Below are 18,314 nucleotides of genomic sequence, written 5' to 3' on the forward strand. Positions count from 1 at the left end.
TTCTGTTCACAAGTGTTTTTCCTTGATTTTCCTTTGTTTTCTTCACACATGTCTCATAATTTCAAGCATTCTTCACTGAGATGTTGTCTCTATATGGTAAAGAAGTACACTTTATTATAGCAGAATTTTTCATTATGGTGAAAATTACTCTACGACTGAGGGACAGTCTTACAGGCTCCAGGTCCAATATTTGTGGATATTGTTTAGTATTTGACTAACTGAAAAATATGTTTTCACAAGTTTTTCCAGTTGGATTCATATCTAAATTTCTAACAATAAAAATGACTTTTTGTTTGTCAAAGTTTAGCATTTTTTGTACTGAAAAAAAAAAAACTTCTATGCGGGATTTTTTTCTAACTTGCGAAAAGATATCTTTCAGTTAGTCAAATAGCATATAGTGGAGTTCTATAGCCATCTAGTGGCTAAAATTATTATTTTTTACTTTTAAAACTACATTTTCCAAAATATTATATGTAATACACTAAACCATGTAAAATTATCCATGTTATCCCCATAAATGAAATTTAGAAATGTGGGTCTTTTATATAGTGAAGTTTTATATAGCTGTTTTTGTATAAAAACCTATTTACATTTTATTTTTATTTTTTTATATACATTTAAAAGATATCATAAATCCTCCAAATGTATCCAAATTGTCCAAATCCTGCACAAATGTGGAGTGAAAACATTAATAGACTAAAATGACATTTGTTAAAATAAAATATTATTCTGTTTTTTATTTTAAAATTATATTTTATTGTCTGAGACCCCAAAGGTAACTAGTGTCGGCCCAAATGAAGAGAATCAGAGGGTTAAATAGATTCAGTGATTACTTTTTACAGTGTTTATTAAACTGATAATTTGCAAAGCCATGTTATTTTTAATTTTTGTTGGTAAACTGCGTTGGTCATTAGCCTATGGAAATTATGGCTGCGTCTGTGCTCTTTAATTTGAGCATTATCCACCTGCAGAACTTTCTACATCCCCTAAATAACAGGTAACATACCAGTATAACATAGAATCTGTATGTTTAGATCCACTTCATGTTCTAGAAAGGTACTGAAAACCCAAGCACATCACAATCAAATTATGATGATACAGTATATTGAATGTTGGCCTTCCACCTGAGCTCTAATCACATTTGACATATCCATAATCATTTGGACTGAGTCCTTTCATTGACTAGAGCCAACAAAATGATGCATTGGATTAATTACTACTAATTTAAAGACTTAAAGTAAAACACTTTATTGTCATTGTGCTGCTGTGCAAAACAACAAAGTTTAGTTAGTATATCCCACTTTCTCAAACATTCACATAAAACAGCAGCATAAAAAAGACAACACAAAATATAGACAAAAAGCACAACAATAAATATAAAAATGTCAATATAGATTACACGTTTTTAACATAGGCTATATATACACAAGATAAAACAAATAGTACAGTAAAAAGCAATGGACTGGTTAAAGTGTGCAGTGCATTTACAAATATAATTTATAGATGGAAAACAGTCGGGAAATGTTCAATAGTTGTACGACTCTAGCAACATCAAAAAAAAGATTTTTCAGTCTTGTCTCTAATAGTTTTGGAGGTTCAACATCTCGACAAGTAAATGCCCTCAACTGATGGTAACTGTGTGCGGATGAAATTGTGTGCCATTTTGGCACAGCCCTCTGTTCCTCTCATGTACAATACCGTACCAGAATGTGATGCAATATGTCAGTACACTCTCCACTGCACATCGATAAAAGTTCACAAGAAATTTTTGATGCAATCTTCCTTTCTTTAATCTTGTCAGAAAATGAAGACTTTAGTGTGCTTTTCCAGTGACAATGGAGGTGTGTGTAAAAAAAAAATCCTCTGTAATGTTCAACCCCAATAATTTAAAACAGGGAACTCTCTCCACAGCCACTCCATTTATAAGCACAGGACTCAGGTCAGTTTTCATTGTCTTCCTAAAATCCACCACTATCTCTTAAAGATTAGATTATTGTTGAAGCACCATGCAGGCTGTCAGATTTTTGTAGTTTGTCCATGCATTATTTGTGATCAAGCAAATAATTATTATTGCAAATTTTACAATGGTGTTTGTTACATGGACATGAGTGAAGAGTGCATATAGCAGGGGACTCGACACACATCCATGTGGAACCAGTATTCAGGGTAAGACCTGAAGAAGTGAACTTTCCTAGTCTGACATTCTGGGAGGGGTTGGTTAAAAAGTCCAAAGTAATTACTTCTAAGATGCACATATGCTTTTGCAAGCACTAAACAAATTTCCAATAATTTAAAGAACATTAAAGGTAAAAAAAATATTTTGGGGCTGTTTTTGGGCTAATGGTAAGTGGATATATACTGCCATCTACTGTCTACTTTGTGTCCTCCCAAACATTCATGTTTTTTTTGTTTGTTTTTTTTGTTTTTTACTTTAGCCTAAAAGGTTAAACACATTTCTATCTTGCCCAGGTGTACTACTGTACAGATTTATTTAGAGTGTTTTATGTAAAGTGTAATGCAAGAGCAACCTTGTGAGCATATTGTGAAAAAACTTAAAACTAAGTCAACCTTATTAGAAATGCTGCAGACAAAACAAAAAGACACATTGTTGCCGTCAAAACAACGTATTTATTAATTAATTATAAAAAAATAAATTGTAAAAAAATAAATTGTAATCAATGTGTTTAATGTTGATTTGTTCAATTTAGGCAACTCTAGACCGATTTGATGGTGTCCACGTTACGCTGACTTCCTTTTTTTCTCCCTGCGAGAAACAAAACAAAACTGTTAAGAGAGGCTTCTCAAGTTTTAACTTCAGCTCATTTACCAGAGTATCCAGCATAAGGAGACAAACACATTACAAAATTAAATGTGCACATTACAAAACCTTGAACTGGATCAGGACTACGTTTGCCAGTTTAGTCATATACACAACTATGGTTACATTTTGTGCTCACTGCCATTCAATACATTGCTGTTTTTAAGAAACATAAATGTAAGTGTGTGTAATGCTGAACTCACTGAATATGTGATATGGCTTTCTGAACCCACAGATCATCAGGGTTAGCACAGACCAGTCTGCCCTTTACCGTAGTAAAACTGCAGGAAAGAGAATGAGAATGTTCGTAGATATCACAGATTGTTCTTTCACATGTAAGAATATTAATATCAGAGACATGTCATTTTAAGTCAGAACCAGCGTTGTTACTCACATGACAGCCTGTATGTTGCAGGTCATGGTGCCGTCCTGCCGAGTGAAGTCTTTCAGCCGGTGAACAGGTAACGGCTGCGATGAATACTTGGTACAGCACCTCACCGGACCTTAACACATAACACACTCTCAGTTCATGCTGTAACAACTAACCTCAGGTTTATTCAAAGATTCATAAGCCACTTTTCTGCTAGTGTAAAAGTAGGCCTATTCAATTCACCATTAAGTTAAGATGTGAATGAATGAATCACAAATCAATTGCAAAAGCCCTGATTATCAAGCATGGCAGTGTCCTAAATGTTTAAAATACATAAAAATGCATGTGGCTACATTTCAAGAACAGCCTTGTGAATTGAAAGCACTGAAAAAACACTTGAAAACACTTGAAATCAAAGAGAATGTCTGATAGAATCAGTTTTACTCACTGCTTTGACTCAAAGTGACCCAGAAACACAGCAGCAGCAGCAGCGCCGATGACGTCAGGACGAGTCTGCTCATCATGGGAGGGAAACAAGACACTTATCGGTGAAAAATGTAATCAAAAGTGATCAAAGTATTTGATAAGTTAGTTCTGTGGACAGTAGCAGCAATGTTGAGGATTGTGATGGTGAGGAGCATCCTCAAATTCTACATTATATAGCTGTTCGTGAGGGGAATTTGAAGACCACATCATTGGGGGTGGAAGACAGGGGAAAATCACGGAGTTAAATATTAGTAGGTCGGCTAAATTTATATGCCATAAAGTGAGATGTTCCATCCCTCTAAATTTCCCAATTTGACAATCGCTGTCTTTTTTTTCTTTCGTTTTTAAAAGTAATCATTGTGTGTCATCAACGAAATCACCAGTTTAGACACTAAACATGATTAGGGCTGGTATATAATATGTAATGAATTGAATGCAAAAATATAATCATCATAGTCATAATAGTCATCTTATTATAATTTTTTTTAATAACTGAAAATGTAAAAAGTTAGATTAGTTTAAAAAAACTGGGTAAACATGTAGATGGACATTTTCCCTCAACGTGTAGATTTTAGGTAAAAATGTACAGTATGAATGCACTGTATAAGATAAGCTGTATATTTTAGGTGCTGTGACTGAAAAAAATAAATAAATAAATAATTAAACATTAAAAAGATCCCAGGACAATGATAAAACGTAATTATACCGTACAAGAATTTAACAAATGTGGAGCTTATAATGTATATAAATGTTTATTTAGCGCAAAAAAAAGTAACCAAACTAAAATTGTGCCAAAAACTAAATACATACGTTCAGTGGAAATTAGGTAGAGCAATGTGGGGGGAAAGGTGTAATTTTTAAATACCATTTTTACAATATTAAATATTATCATAAATCATTTATATTTGGCCTGAAGAAACACAGCACTTTAAAAAATATATGATGTACTGTATAAATAGTCCTTGTTATACATGTTACATGTATTTACTATATAGTAATATAACTATAAATTATACATAATTACACGCAACTAACCCGGCCTAAACCAATCCTTATTCCTACTCAGTGTTTAAATGTGTAATTGTAACAGGGACACATTAAAGACTTGTATTGTGTGTGTGAATTCCTTCCCAATATATTCTAAACAAAGTCATGCAAATGTTCATTAAACATTAAAGAGTGAACAACACACCAAAGAATCAGATAGCTCAGTTTTTCATGAATTATTCTCGATTTTAATTGAAACTATTTGAGGAAGGAAATAGTAATTCTTTGATGGCAGCTGAGTTACTCGAGTTAATCTACTTAGTAATCTACTTCCAAGACCAAATGAGGTCATGCTATATATTAGGTGTCTTTAACTACTAAAATATGTACTTGCATTAAAAAAAAAAAGAGTTTTGGTGCGCAAGAATGTTGAGGTGAGATAAGGGTACGGTTAGGCAGCCGGGCCAGGTTTCATGGTGTGGTTAGGTTTAAGGGTGGGTTAAGGGGTTGGTGTATCGCAGGGTTGTTATCGTTAACCAAATATAAAACATAAATAAATATAAAATATAAAAACAAAAGCCATTTCAAAATATTAATAAAACTATAAAATATAAATAAAAAATAAAATAACACTGGTGTAGGGTCAACAATGCAATTAGTGATGTATTAAAAATGTTTTACAGTTGTAATTAATTATAATTGCTTATAAAAAAATATAAGCTCAATGGAAAAAAAACATGTACCTACACAATAAGTGGATCAATTGATTAATTTAAATATTACGTAGCATTTAAAGACAATTAATATAATGTGTGAGCCAAAATAATATAAATAACACAGATAATTTAAACATCAAGTCTAACATTTAGACCGTCTGGCTTTCCAGGAAATCGTTTTGAGCAATGTTGCCGTCAATGGGCAGACACAGGGCCCAATCTAAATTATCCAGATATAAATGTATTGCCCATTTTCAATGAGAAAGTACCAACGCAACAATCGCTCTGTAAGATTGCCCAACATTGCTCAAAAAGTTAAGTATCATCCACTTAACAGTCATCACATTCTCTTATCACATCTTTAGATCAGATCACAGCGAATGATGAGAAGAAACAGTAGGATCCAATAATTGATCTCATTTTTTTTCTTCTAAAAACGTTTTATAATATCATTCTAAGTTTCTTAGAAATTAAAGTTGAAATGTCAAGTAGCATGACACTTCTCTAAACCTGGAGGTGTAAATAAAAGAATCTAAGAATGTTTTAGTAAAACCACAACGGAGAGCAATGCTTTTAGTGACATTAAAATGGTTGTTTAAAGTCGTGCAACAAGACGGCTGTGGGTTTGAAGGGAAGTGAATCATTGCTAAAAGAGCACTGTAAGGCTTTGTTCTCACTTATGACCTATTTCACTTTCTGATTTTAGGACATGAGTTACATAAAACATTATGATGACCTAGAAAAAATATGAAAGTCAGCTTCACCCGCATAAGAAACCACACGTTATGTGGAAATGAGGACGCCGCTGAATGTGCGTAGTTCATACCGATCCATACATGTATGTTTGCATGTGTGTGGTTTTATCTACTGTTAAATAATCATAAGACACAATACACTCATAATTCCAGAATGCATTCACTAACAAAAAGGTTAAGGTTTGAGTCCCAGTCCTGGTGGATATTCCCAGTTGCTAAAAGGTTCTTTGTTTCAAAAGTTCCAGGTCAAAGGGTCCGTGACACTCTTTAGCAAATCATTATCGCTGCATCTGAACTGGTGTTTCCAAGCGGTTTGACAGTGTAAAATATTCCATGTGCTGCTGCATGCGTCTTTGAGAATAAATACAAATGTTGGTCAATAACACTTTAAATAGCAAAAATGTTTTAATTCAACAAATGAATTCGAATTTATTGACTTAATTAAAACTTTAAAATGGCAAACATTATTTTGCTGAGTTCTGTTGACATAATAATGTTGATGATTATACATAAACTTAATATTGTGAGTAATTTCAACTCAAAGTTCTGCATTAATTGATTTAAGAACAAAATGTGTAGTTAAGACCTATTAAACTTAATGAAACTATTTTGATTACTTTGGAAATTGGACAGTGGATTTCTTGGTAATATGAGTAAAGGGTTCTTGACTCAATTTTAAAGAACCCTTTATGCCAAAAATAGTTATAAGAATGTCTCAAATAATGGCATAATAGGTATACTTTAATGTTCTAGTGACAATTCTAGTGACAAAGTAAGTTTACAAGATGTTAATTCATAAAACTAAATCAAAATAAAAAATGAATTAAAACTAAATTAATGATTTAAAAATAAATCCATGATGGGCACCCTAAAAGTATATATATGAGGCACCTGACAGAACATACCTTGCATATACAACATTTTCTTTTAAGAGTGTAGGAATACCAGCTTCATTTCTTATTATTATAATTAATTTTATTAACTCTCACCAGGGCAAGAACAATTCAGTAGCCACACAAAGGATTCTTTTTTATTTTTTATAAAAAGGTACTCCCCGCAAATGTACAACCGAACTGGAAATAAAATCGTAATGGTTGGTCATCAGTACAAACAAAGAATAGTCCTAAGCCTTTCTAAAAATATAGAATTAAAAAATATGTCTGTAGGACAAATCTGATAATTTCCCCCGCCACTTTTACAAGGTTACTGAATCTATAACTGTTACTCAAATTTAAAGTGCCATACACTGTAAAAAGTGGTAACCTGCTATTTCACTTGATTTAATCCATAACAACTTATTTTGTTGGTATAAATTAATGTATTTGTGTATAATATTGTAGTAGACTGAGTACAATTCTATCCGTTCCAGTTGTTACCGCTAGGGGGTGTACGCTTGTGTTGTGTGGGAATTAGTTGCAGCGAAAAGTTCTGTCCCGTTGGATAGTCAGGTTGTAAACCGACACTCCTGCATTCCTCTCTCTCTTGTTTATACCAAGTTGAGTATGAATATACTGTAGGCCTATATTTACTTTATATACATCTGACTGATGAATAGAGAGCTGATTAAGAATTTTTTATATTTTTTTGGATTGGTGCGAGTTGAATTCCCTTGAGCTTAAAGGGATATTTCACACCAAAATTAAAATTCTGTCATCATTTACTCACCCTCAATATGTTCCAAACCTGTAAGCATTTCTTTCTTCTGCTGAGAAAAAAAAAGAAGATATTTTGAAGAATATGGGTAACCAAACCGTAGATGGGCCCCATTGACTTCTATAGTATGTTTATATCATATGATTCAAAATTATGGAATTTATGGAATTCAAAAGGGGTATGTCAACTGTTTGGTTACCGACATTCTTCAAAATGTCTTCTTTTGTGTTCAGCAGAAGAGAGAATGATGATGTAAGTGATGACAGAATTTACATTTTTGGGTGAACTATCCCTTTATTGCAAGCAAAACTGAAGAAATCATGATAGATTTCCAAAAGAAAACACATCAAATTGTCTCTGCAGATATTCAAGGGGTGGACATTGAAACAGTGAAATCTAATAAATATCTTAATCTACTTAAACAATAAGCTGGACTGTTGTGATCACATGGTTTACTTGTATAAGGGTCAGAACCGAGATCTGAGTCGACTGAGATAGTTTGGTGTGTGCCGGACTTTTAAGGATTTCGTATGAGACTGAGACGAGAGATCGTATGTTGGGGTGGTGGGATATCTGAGAGGAACGGGGAAAAAAGACTTCACAAACTGATTATGAGGGCTAGTTCAGTACTGGGGTGCCCTCTGCCTTCTGTAGATGAAATTGGGCAAGATAGGGATATATGAGAAGCTTTCTTCCATTATGAATCATACTGTAAATCTCACCCCCTGAAACCATGTATACGGTATGTAGCTCGTTGCTCAAACGTGAGATAGTGATAGTGAGATAGTAAAGTAAGATAGTTTCCGTCTACCTGCTGTAAGACTGTTTAGTTAAAGTGATTTGCTGTACCAGAGTGTTTGGTTGGTGTAAATGTTTTATATATATATAATGTGTATATATATTTACAATTTTTATATATATTTTTTATATATAGTATGTGTTGCTGCTGTGACATGCGAATTCCTGTGACATGTACATTAAAAAAAAAAAGTTACATTTGGTTGATTCAGCAATATTAAATAATATTTTGACTTGGATTAAACCAGTTAATTTAGGCTAGATGTTATATTTTTAGTGCAATACAAAAGACATTAAAAAACATCAATAAATTGTTGATAAAAGTCATTGTTAACATTTAGGAAGTCGTTTTAAATACCCGTCAAAGTGATACAACAGTGTTTTCATTAATTTACTATTACATAAATCTATTCATGCCACCACGCCTAGACAAAAGTAGACATTCTGGTTTATTTTTTGCCAGATCTTTGTTCCAGTGACCTTACATTTTTAACTAAAGGCATCGGAGTTTCCAACGTTATTAATTTACCAGGAGGAAACCATTCAAATATGTTGGTGGCTCACTCTCTCTTTCAGGAAGTAAAAAAAAAAAAAACCTCTGTTCTTTCCCACAGGCCATTCTTTCCTCTGTGTTCTTCCGCGTTGCACCTGTTTGACTGACAGATAGCTCTCATTGTGGTGAATTTTTTTTGTTTGTTTGTACACATGTAGTGTATACGTAGGCACGGAAAAACCAGTCTCCGACCTATAAAGCCACCACACTCTCTTGTCTTGACCCATTTCAAATCTGACTCTTGCTTTGAGGATCTCACACACACAGAAACAGAGACGATGACTCGGGCTAGCGTGATCGTGCTGATGGTTGTGGCTCTCAGTGTTCTCTATACAGATGCCTCAGCTGGGTGTAAGTACATCTTTCTATCCTTTTTACATTAGTGGATTCATATTTAAGCAATATTTGCACAGTCATGAATCATTTTTTTAATGTTTACTCCTTTACTGGAATAAGCATTTTGTTTTTTTAGGGACAATGACGTAAATGTGTTTAAAATCCATTTATAATGTCATTTTTTTTGTAATTATTATTATTTTTAAAAACTCAGTAGGTGTTAACATGCTCGTATTGTTGTGTTCACAGCGTGTTGCAGAAAGTACACCAAAGGAATCATACACATGACATTTATCAAAGGATATTCCATTCAGACCATCACAAGAAACTGCCACATTGATGCTGTAATGTAAGTATAAGATGCATACTCATAGTTGATTATTCATGAAATGACTGTTTCCTAAAGAAAATAGAAAAGTAAAAGATGCTTCCTTACCCCACAGATTCCACACAAACAGAGGCAAGAACATTTGCACAGACCCCTCCAAAGCCTGGGTGATGGGAAACATCCGTAAACTGAGGTAAACTTGCACAGATGTGATTGCTGTGGACACATAAGCACAAATGAACACAAAGTAATTGAACAATATTGAATTGAAGCTAATAATTCTGTTATTTCTGTTCTCATTTTAGGGAGAAAGTGCAAGCAATCAGCAAAAAACATTCAAGAGCCTAATTTGACCACATCTGAAGCCGAACAGATCATTCTTCATGGATACATTTTTCTTTATGAAATCTGCATATGTACTCTGCATATTTGTATATGCATGTTATTTTATACTATTTGCTTGCTTGTTTAATTCAATGCATTAAAATTATTTTTTTACGTAAATTTGTGTTTTGTATTTTATTGCGGTTCTTGTAGCTCAAACTTTATTAAATCGTACAAAAATGAATAACAATAATTTAGATCATTTTAACTATACATATATGAGTTTCAGAATAACAGCAGTATAATAAATTGCGGTTCTTGTAGCTAAACTTAAACCATTAAACTGTACAAAAAATAATAACAATAATTTTAATAATTTTAACTAGATGAGTTTCAGGACAATGGCAGTAAAATATCACATTAGAAGATGTAAGACACAATAACTTGAATTTGAATTGTTTACATATGACACAGACAAAGTGCACCCTAGTGAAAAAAGTATACTTTATTGTATTTGAAATATATTCCCTTTTTCAATAGTGTATTGCAAAAAAATTATACTTTTAAATGTATTAAAAGTATATTAGCATCATGCTTCTAGAACTTTCAACACACTTTAAAATAATATAATTTTCTGAAAATATACTTGAAGTGAAAATTCTGTTTATTTTTAGTGTATTTATTTGCACTTTATTTAAAAATATATTTTAGGGATTTTTTTTGTGTGCTGAAAACGATCATTGTAACAATGCATTTAAAGGAAAATTTCAAAATACATTATAATATACAGTTTATTGAGTATAGCTAAGTAATATTTGTTTATTAATGTGCATTTGTTATTGAAGACAAAGTGTGCAATTTGTAGTATTTGAGTAGTAAATACTTTTTACTCAAATATAATACACTTATGGTATATTTCTTGTTTCGAAGACACTCGTAATGAATTTGTAATGTACTTGTAACACAAACAAAGTACACTTTAATATCACCAATCAAGTATGTAATTAGTCCCTACACAGGCATATAAGTATACTTGAAGTTGTTCCAATTTAGTACACAAAAGTACACTAAATACACTTAAAGTTATGATTTACTACAATTTAATTACAACTAAAATATACTTACAAAATGAGTTGTTCCAAAATAGCACACTTCAAGTTAACTAATCTGGCTGCAAGTAGGCCTATACTTAGCTTCTTTTTTTTCACCAGGACATTGAAAGTTCAGAGGATTTTATGCTGTGATTTAATAAATGAGGCGAATTCATTTGAATAATGTGCTGTGACTGGACAGAGAAAGAGATGATAGATAGGTAAGTGAAAAATTCCCCATACTGTACATGCTTCAGCTCAGGGGAATAACCTTAAAGATTGGCTATGATCATCTATGAAGCACTAGAATGCAGAATAACTTCTCTCTGGGTTAAAACAAACAAACAAACCTAGAAAGATAATCTGTCAAGCGAATGCTTAGAATAGTTACACGCATCGTTCTTCTCGTGCGTGACGAAATTTACACACAGGCCTAAAAATTAAAATAAATAATCAGCCAAAAGAGCCACATGGTGTCGCCCTACTCTATAAAGTAAAACATGTTGATTTCAATTTGTCCTAAACCAGCGATTTTCTCGTCGTCAGATAATCAACAATAACAACAGATCTATTAATAAACTCAGTTGTTAATTCAATATTCTATCAGAACTGCAGTGTTTATGAGGTCTTTCTTCCTCTCTTTCTAATGATAGTATGAGAGAAACTAACAGATATGGTGCTCAGAATAAATGAGAGTAGCCTAAATGAGCGAAGCTATATAATAAAAAGTATAATCTTAGGCTATTTATCTGATTATGAAGGGAAAGTTTAACAAATTTTGCCAACTGTAAATAAAAAATCCCAGTAAATGAGAACGAGGAAGAAAGACAGCTAACTTCATTGTTGACCGGAGTGAGAGTAGCCTATCAGGCTTCAGTCTATCTCATACTGATAAGAAGATAAAGGCCTATGTGAATATACAGAAATACACGAGAAAACATAAACTAAAGAGACAGAATAGTTACCTCAAAAATGAGAATTCTGTCATATACTCACCCTCATGATGATCCAAACTCGTATGATTTTAAAAGCAGATTAAGTAGCTTGAAGATTACAAAGCCAACATAAAAAGACACAAAAGCGTCATAAAGTTGGCCTATCCAAAAATATAGCCTAGTTTAAGATGCATATTCTATGAAAGGATATTCCTAACTTTACTAGATTAACACTTTGACGTCGAAGCTGAACATGGAAACCTCACACAGCCAAAACGTCATTGATTTTAACCGAATATACTTCTGACCCAGATAGCAATGAGTCGGCGGACCACCGGCGGTGCTCCGGAGGCAGTAGAAGCGTCAGAATGGCGTAATCGCAAACACGTTTGCGGGCGCACCGCTGGCGGCAGCCGCTTTTTAAAAGCGGCAGCCGCCTTCCTACCGCCTTCGTTCCGCGGCCGGCCCGCAGGCCAACCGCCGTTCCGCCACCGTTATACCGAAGGCGGCCCTTCCGCGGCCCGTCGGAGGCAAGCGCTGTTTGAGCGATCTGCCGCCGCTTATTGAATATATATTTTTTATATTTATAGCATGCAGTTTTAACAAGGATAATGATTGATCAAACCAGACAAATTTACATTTGACGTTTTATTTCCACATTTCAAAGTACAGTAACTGTCATTGAAACAAAATTTGTAAGATCACTTAAATATAAATAATAAAATTATATATATATATATATATATAGACACGATAAAAAACATGCAGGTTTCCAAATAAATGTTGGTAAAAAAAAAAACAGCCTTGCCAGTAAATTATAGCACTTGCAATAATTGTTAATAATGTAAAGAGGTCAGCTCTAAGATGAAAAGAATTACAGTAAACATTATAACAAGTAATGAGGATATTTGGTACCAAAGAAAGTGCAGGATAGCAAATAAATCAAGATATAACATCACATTTTCAAGCCATTTCTAACAATAGGATAAGTGGTAGCCTAATAATTTAGAGTAAAGCTCTGGACTAGAATATACCATTATAATGGCATTGCTGACCTGGGGCACAAGATTTACACTGTGCTGCAATAAGATCTGTCTCTAGTATCTGTGATAAACAAAACTTGACGTGTATATATACATGTATAAAATGTATATATAAAAATACTAAGGTAAAAACAGTAGTAGAAAAGACCATTATAACTACAATGCTGACCTGAGGCACAAGCATTTGCAAGCTATATTTAACAATAGAATAGTTAAGCACGGTAACAAATGAAATAAGCAGCAAATAGTATTTAAAGTAATTGAGATCCTTGGTAATGCAGGGTCAGGGGGAGAATAAAAAAAATAAAAAAATAAAGTTAGTTCCACAGTGAACAGTGTGGATTGGGTGAGTAGTCTGGCGCTTCTTGATGTTACTGACTGCAGGACAACGAAAGAGTTACAGTTGTCAGTGATGCTGGGGTGTCAGTAGTCAGCCTAGGTTTAAGGGGTTGGCTGTGGGTCCCTCTCAGCTGTGCGGCGCCTTTTTCCGCCTTCACGGTCAGATGCTCCTTTCAGGTAACGCGTAACATTAACCTGGACCGCCTCATCAGTGGCATCCTGGGTTGCCGGGTTCTTCCGGATGGCCCCTGTAGAAAATACAGATGTGTCATGCCATTCAAATGGAATAAGGCCATACACATCTACTTAAATATAAAAAAAAAATATTCAACTTACTTTGAACAATGGTCTTCAGGAACAGGTCTCTAAAACATGCTTTATCCCCTACACCAGTCCAGGTTGTATTAATGGAAAGCGGATTAGAGAATATACTCTGAAGCATTCGCCACACTGTTGTCTTTAGGTCCCTCCCACATTAGATAGCCAAAAACCGAAGCTGAAAATCCAAAAAAGTGTTACAAATTACATTTTTCTGAAGCTTCTCATAATTAAATATAAAATGTGACAGGCTGTGGATTCAGACTGTAGAATATGCAGGGTACAATCTTAATTTGACTTTTTAGATTACCCTACGGCGTTATAAACGAAAGCAGCACACTTACAAATCGTTCCTGGAGCTCTTTATCCTGCCTCAAACTATCGTCAAGCAACGCCAAATTTTCCTGGGTGTCTAGGGGGAGTAACAGATCCCCTGGCAGAGATAACTCTCCAACAGACACATTGGCACTGAAATGTTGCAGCATAGTGTCCATTTTGTGGTCCATGTGGCACAACATCGCCAAACTCTCCAAGACGTCGCAGCATTAGGGTCTGATCTGCACCTACAGGGGTTCCCGGAATAATAGAATAAAATAGTTAGTCCTGGTCCCTCAACTACTAAACTATGACATTACTATCTAGGTCTACTACATGTACAGGTGGCCCCAGTGGGAATTAAACCAACAACTACAGGTGTTGTTTGCAAGTTGTACCTGATTGCCCAGTGCGAGCAAACGTCTTCAACATTGTCCCAACTTGCTTCACCTGCTCTTGAAGTGAGCCACTGTCATCCGAAGCTACAAATTTAAAGGCATATGATAGTTTTGAACCTACATCACACACAAAAAAGTAAAATTTAAGAAGAGTGGATGTTCTCACCTACTCGTGCATTGCTTTCCCTTAGAGCTTGGTTCTCCTCCCTCAGGGCTCGGTTTTCAGTCCGGAGTCTCTGGAAATCTACATAAAAAAATAAAAGGCACTATTTTCAATACTGTTAAAACACTGGCCATTAAGACATAGGCCTAGAATATACCTTCATAGCTGAAAACTTCATGGTGAACACAAGATGCCAGGGGAGTCCAAGGACCAATAACGGAGTGATTACTTTCCCCTATTGATAATCATTGACGTAAAAATATGTTCGAAGTTATTGCATACATTTAATGAATTGGACTTAAATGTAACACTTAGTTTAGCGCAAAATCCTTCTCCTTTTGGCCCAGCAACTAGACATTGTGACTAACGAAGCATTTACCTTTAAAGCCAAAACGATTGTCCAACAGTAGGTCTCATGGGTGAAGATAACCAGTTATGCTCTGGTCAAGGTATCTGCAAGAAAATGTGAACAAAGCCGCATTGTTAACGTTAGGAATATACAGTAGCTATGCTGTGGGAGACAAAACTGATCAGCCAAACGTGGAACAGTGAAATTGTTAAAAAATAAAATGTATTCATTGAGTGTACGTTAGTGATTAAAGTGAAAACAGAATTGTCCTCAAACATAAAAAGTACAGAATTAGAAATCACAATAGCCTTAAATCCAGTACAGTAACACACAGCACAACACTTGCTAGCCACTGTAGCTACACGGTGAACTGAACTAGCCGCATATTTGTTCGGACAAAAAAATAAATTAAAAACACCTATATACATCATTCTGTTTTGTTAGAAAACACCAGAAGTTAAACTTAGTCTTTCTATATGTAAAATAGTAAAATTTCTACGTGTACTAGGCTAGCAACATTGCTTAACCTCAACAAAAGTTAAAAAACAGCATGTGCTAGCTAACACTTGCTAGCACCTCTAGCTAACGTTACTGGACTAGCAGCATTGTTCAGGCAAACAAAATAATTTAAATTACCTATACATCGTTATTTTTTATAAGAAAACACCAAAAGTTAAACTTAGATGCAACTTTAAAGCTTTGGCCACCTAACGTTACTGTAGCTAGTTATATTTCTACATGTAACGTTACTAGCAACATTGCGTAAACAAGGCTGAACAAAGATGACGTTACAGATTTTAAATATATAAACTAAAAACAATGTAAACATGCTATTGCGTTACACAAAAAGAAAACATGTACTTACTTAAACGATGGTAGTCGATGACTTTGCTAGTTAGCAAACTGCAGGCTGTAACGTAGTAAATACTGACAGTAACTCGCGATTGAGCGGCGACCTTCTTCTTCTTCTTCTTCTTCTTCTTCTTCTTCTTCTTCTTCTTCTTCTTCTTCTTCTTTCCAATTTTACGGCGGTTGGCATCCAGCTTTTTGGTGCGAGCGGCGACCTGCTGCGAATGTGCTCGGGAGGGGCTAGCCTCAGTGGCTCCAGTGCGTCATCGACAGTAGGGGCGGGGCGGGGCCAGGAGCTATTTCACAAAACTATCAGCGCAGCTCTGAAGCCAGAGGAGAATTTAGAGTTTTTCCTTCCTTCAGGTCAAAACAGGGTTTTGATATTACCATGGTTGCACTTGCAAATGAATACAAATATATCAAGTAGGCCATACCTTTGGCCATGTTGCAGATGTATTTCACTGTTCACTGATTAGTCAGGCATTGGTAAAAAGTCTAACTTCATCAATTTATTCTGCTAAATTGTTCATACCATGAATGAAATATCTATTTTAAACCTAATCAGAATCAGAAAGTTATTTATTGCAAGTAAGTAAGTAACTTGAGTTTTACAAAATGAATTATTTTTGGTTTATTGGTGCATGTCTCAATTGTGCATAAATCAAAGAAATGTAAACAATTTTCACCTAAGAGCATAAAATAATTTGATATATTTTACATATAATCACTTCAGAGTTTCAACGTCATTTAAATGTAATTTCCTAAACCTTACCTTATGGAATCAAGAGTCAGGATTTAAACCCTAATGGCTTTGGAGCAAAAAAAAAAAAAAGCTATAATTTAGGCTATTATGATTTTATAATCGCTTCAAATGTGAAAAGTAGTTAAAATGCTGTCAGTTCCACTAACTCCCAACATGCGTTTGCAACATGGCTGGTCGATTTGAGAGTAGAAATCTGTATTTCAAAGCGGCTTGCCGCCAGCTGGCCGCGGTCCATTAGACGGAGGCAACCGCCAGAGAAAATGAAGCAGTCGGCCCGCCGGCTATTCGGCGGCGGCATCTCGCATAAAATGGGAGTGACGTATTCGGCGGCAAACGTTGTATCCCCGCCAGCGAGACGCACCTATAGCCGACAGCTTAGGGCCGGCGGCAAAAAGAAGCCGTGTGGATATTTTTTGCTATCTGGGGAATATAGGGTATAAAACGATGAAAATCTTTTTATTTTCCGCTTTTTCATGTGCAGTGTTGGTTGGGGGTAAAGCATTACAAGTAACGTGAGGTCTACGTAATCAGATTACATGTTCACATCTATAGGACCATGTTCACACAGCGCACACAGCACATCTGCACTTACTGTAGGCTACTCCTGATGTCTCAACATGGGGTCAAGAGAGCTGTCAGTCAATAAATGGCATTTACTCATCACACATGCAGAAAAAGTGATTCAGTATTCCTCAAAATGAAACTCAATACGCAAACCTGCGATAGCCTTAAATATGTTAAATAACACTGAATTTAATCTCACTTTATTAACCAATGTCTTTGCTGATAATGTTCAATGATACAGTTCAACCATACCAATAAGCAAAAATGACTTTAGTTAAACATCACAATTGTGTTTTTTATTTAATTTTTTATTGCTGACATTCTTCTGCAATCCAGAATGGCAGCACAGCTGAAATGTTTGTCTGTGCTGCGCCCTCTACTGTACAGACATGAATTTACATTTTTTCCTTAAACCAAGCTTATTCATTTCACTTTTGGTGTAAAAGGGCCTTTTACATTTGGCCAGTAACACAATATTGTAACACATTAAAATGAATTTAAACAGTATATCTTTGGTGTTTCAGAGCACTAAACACTAAAATGAACAGTGACGTCTTTTTAGATTAAAATCTCCCACTAACTTTATAGTTAAATAAAACTAATTATATTAGGCTAGATACATAACACTAAAATTCTACTTCTGCTATTAGTTCAATTGAATAGCGCATTATTTACTCTTTTTATGGACCATTTTCTTTTCCAGAGCACCCCTAAAAAGAATGATTCATAATTGGCTCCATGCTTCTAGAGAATTTTGCCCCCAAAAGTACATCACACACACACACACACACACACACACACACACACACACACACACACACACACACACACACACACACACACACACACACACACACACACACACACACACACTTCCTGCAGCTGAGTTGTTTAATTACCAGCGATACTCTCATGACTGGCGATGACATCATTGCCTCGGTCCTCTCTGCACGGCTGCACACACAGAGGACTTCCTGCTGAATAATGGAGAAACACACACATTCCAAAACACCCACACACACACAAACAGGAACACGGCAACAAAACAGCTCCACTGCCCAGC

At 34.9% G+C, this 18,314-nt stretch overlaps 1 protein-coding gene and 2 long non-coding RNA genes across 3 annotated transcripts; all 3 read right to left on the minus strand.

The window, feature by feature from the left end:
- Nucleotides 1–2,610: 2,610 nt before the first annotated feature.
- Nucleotides 2,611–12,217, minus strand: ccl20a.4 (chemokine (C-C motif) ligand 20a, duplicate 4; the record flags this gene model as incomplete). The annotated part of the gene is made up of 6 exons (XM_079613392.1): nt 2,611–2,764; nt 3,022–3,099; nt 3,213–3,321; nt 3,637–3,701; nt 9,909–10,072; nt 12,212–12,217. 6 exons carry the CDS (start codon nt 12,215–12,217, stop codon nt 2,740–2,742), a joined length of 447 nt encoding a protein of 148 aa, XP_079469518.1. The 3' UTR covers nt 2,611–2,739.
- Nucleotides 12,218–12,969: 752 nt separating this feature from the next.
- LOC306999339 lies at nt 12,970–14,413 on the minus strand. Its single transcript, XR_013797822.1, has 3 exons — nt 14,195–14,413; nt 13,869–14,028; nt 12,970–13,780 (listed from the first exon to the last, which is right to left on the minus strand). It is a non-coding gene; the product is annotated as an uncharacterized lncRNA (long non-coding RNA).
- Nucleotides 14,414–14,825: 412 nt separating this feature from the next.
- LOC306999341 lies at nt 14,826–16,074 on the minus strand. The gene is made up of 3 exons (XR_013797825.1): nt 15,941–16,074; nt 15,106–15,179; nt 14,826–14,961 (listed from the first exon to the last, which is right to left on the minus strand). It is a non-coding gene; the product is annotated as an uncharacterized lncRNA (long non-coding RNA).
- Nucleotides 16,075–18,314: the final 2,240 nt, after the last annotated feature.

This window comes from Phoxinus phoxinus (assembly GCF_949152265.1).
Source record: "Phoxinus phoxinus genome assembly, chromosome: 5".
NCBI classification, from domain to species: Eukaryota; Metazoa; Chordata; class Actinopteri; order Cypriniformes; family Leuciscidae; genus Phoxinus; species Phoxinus phoxinus.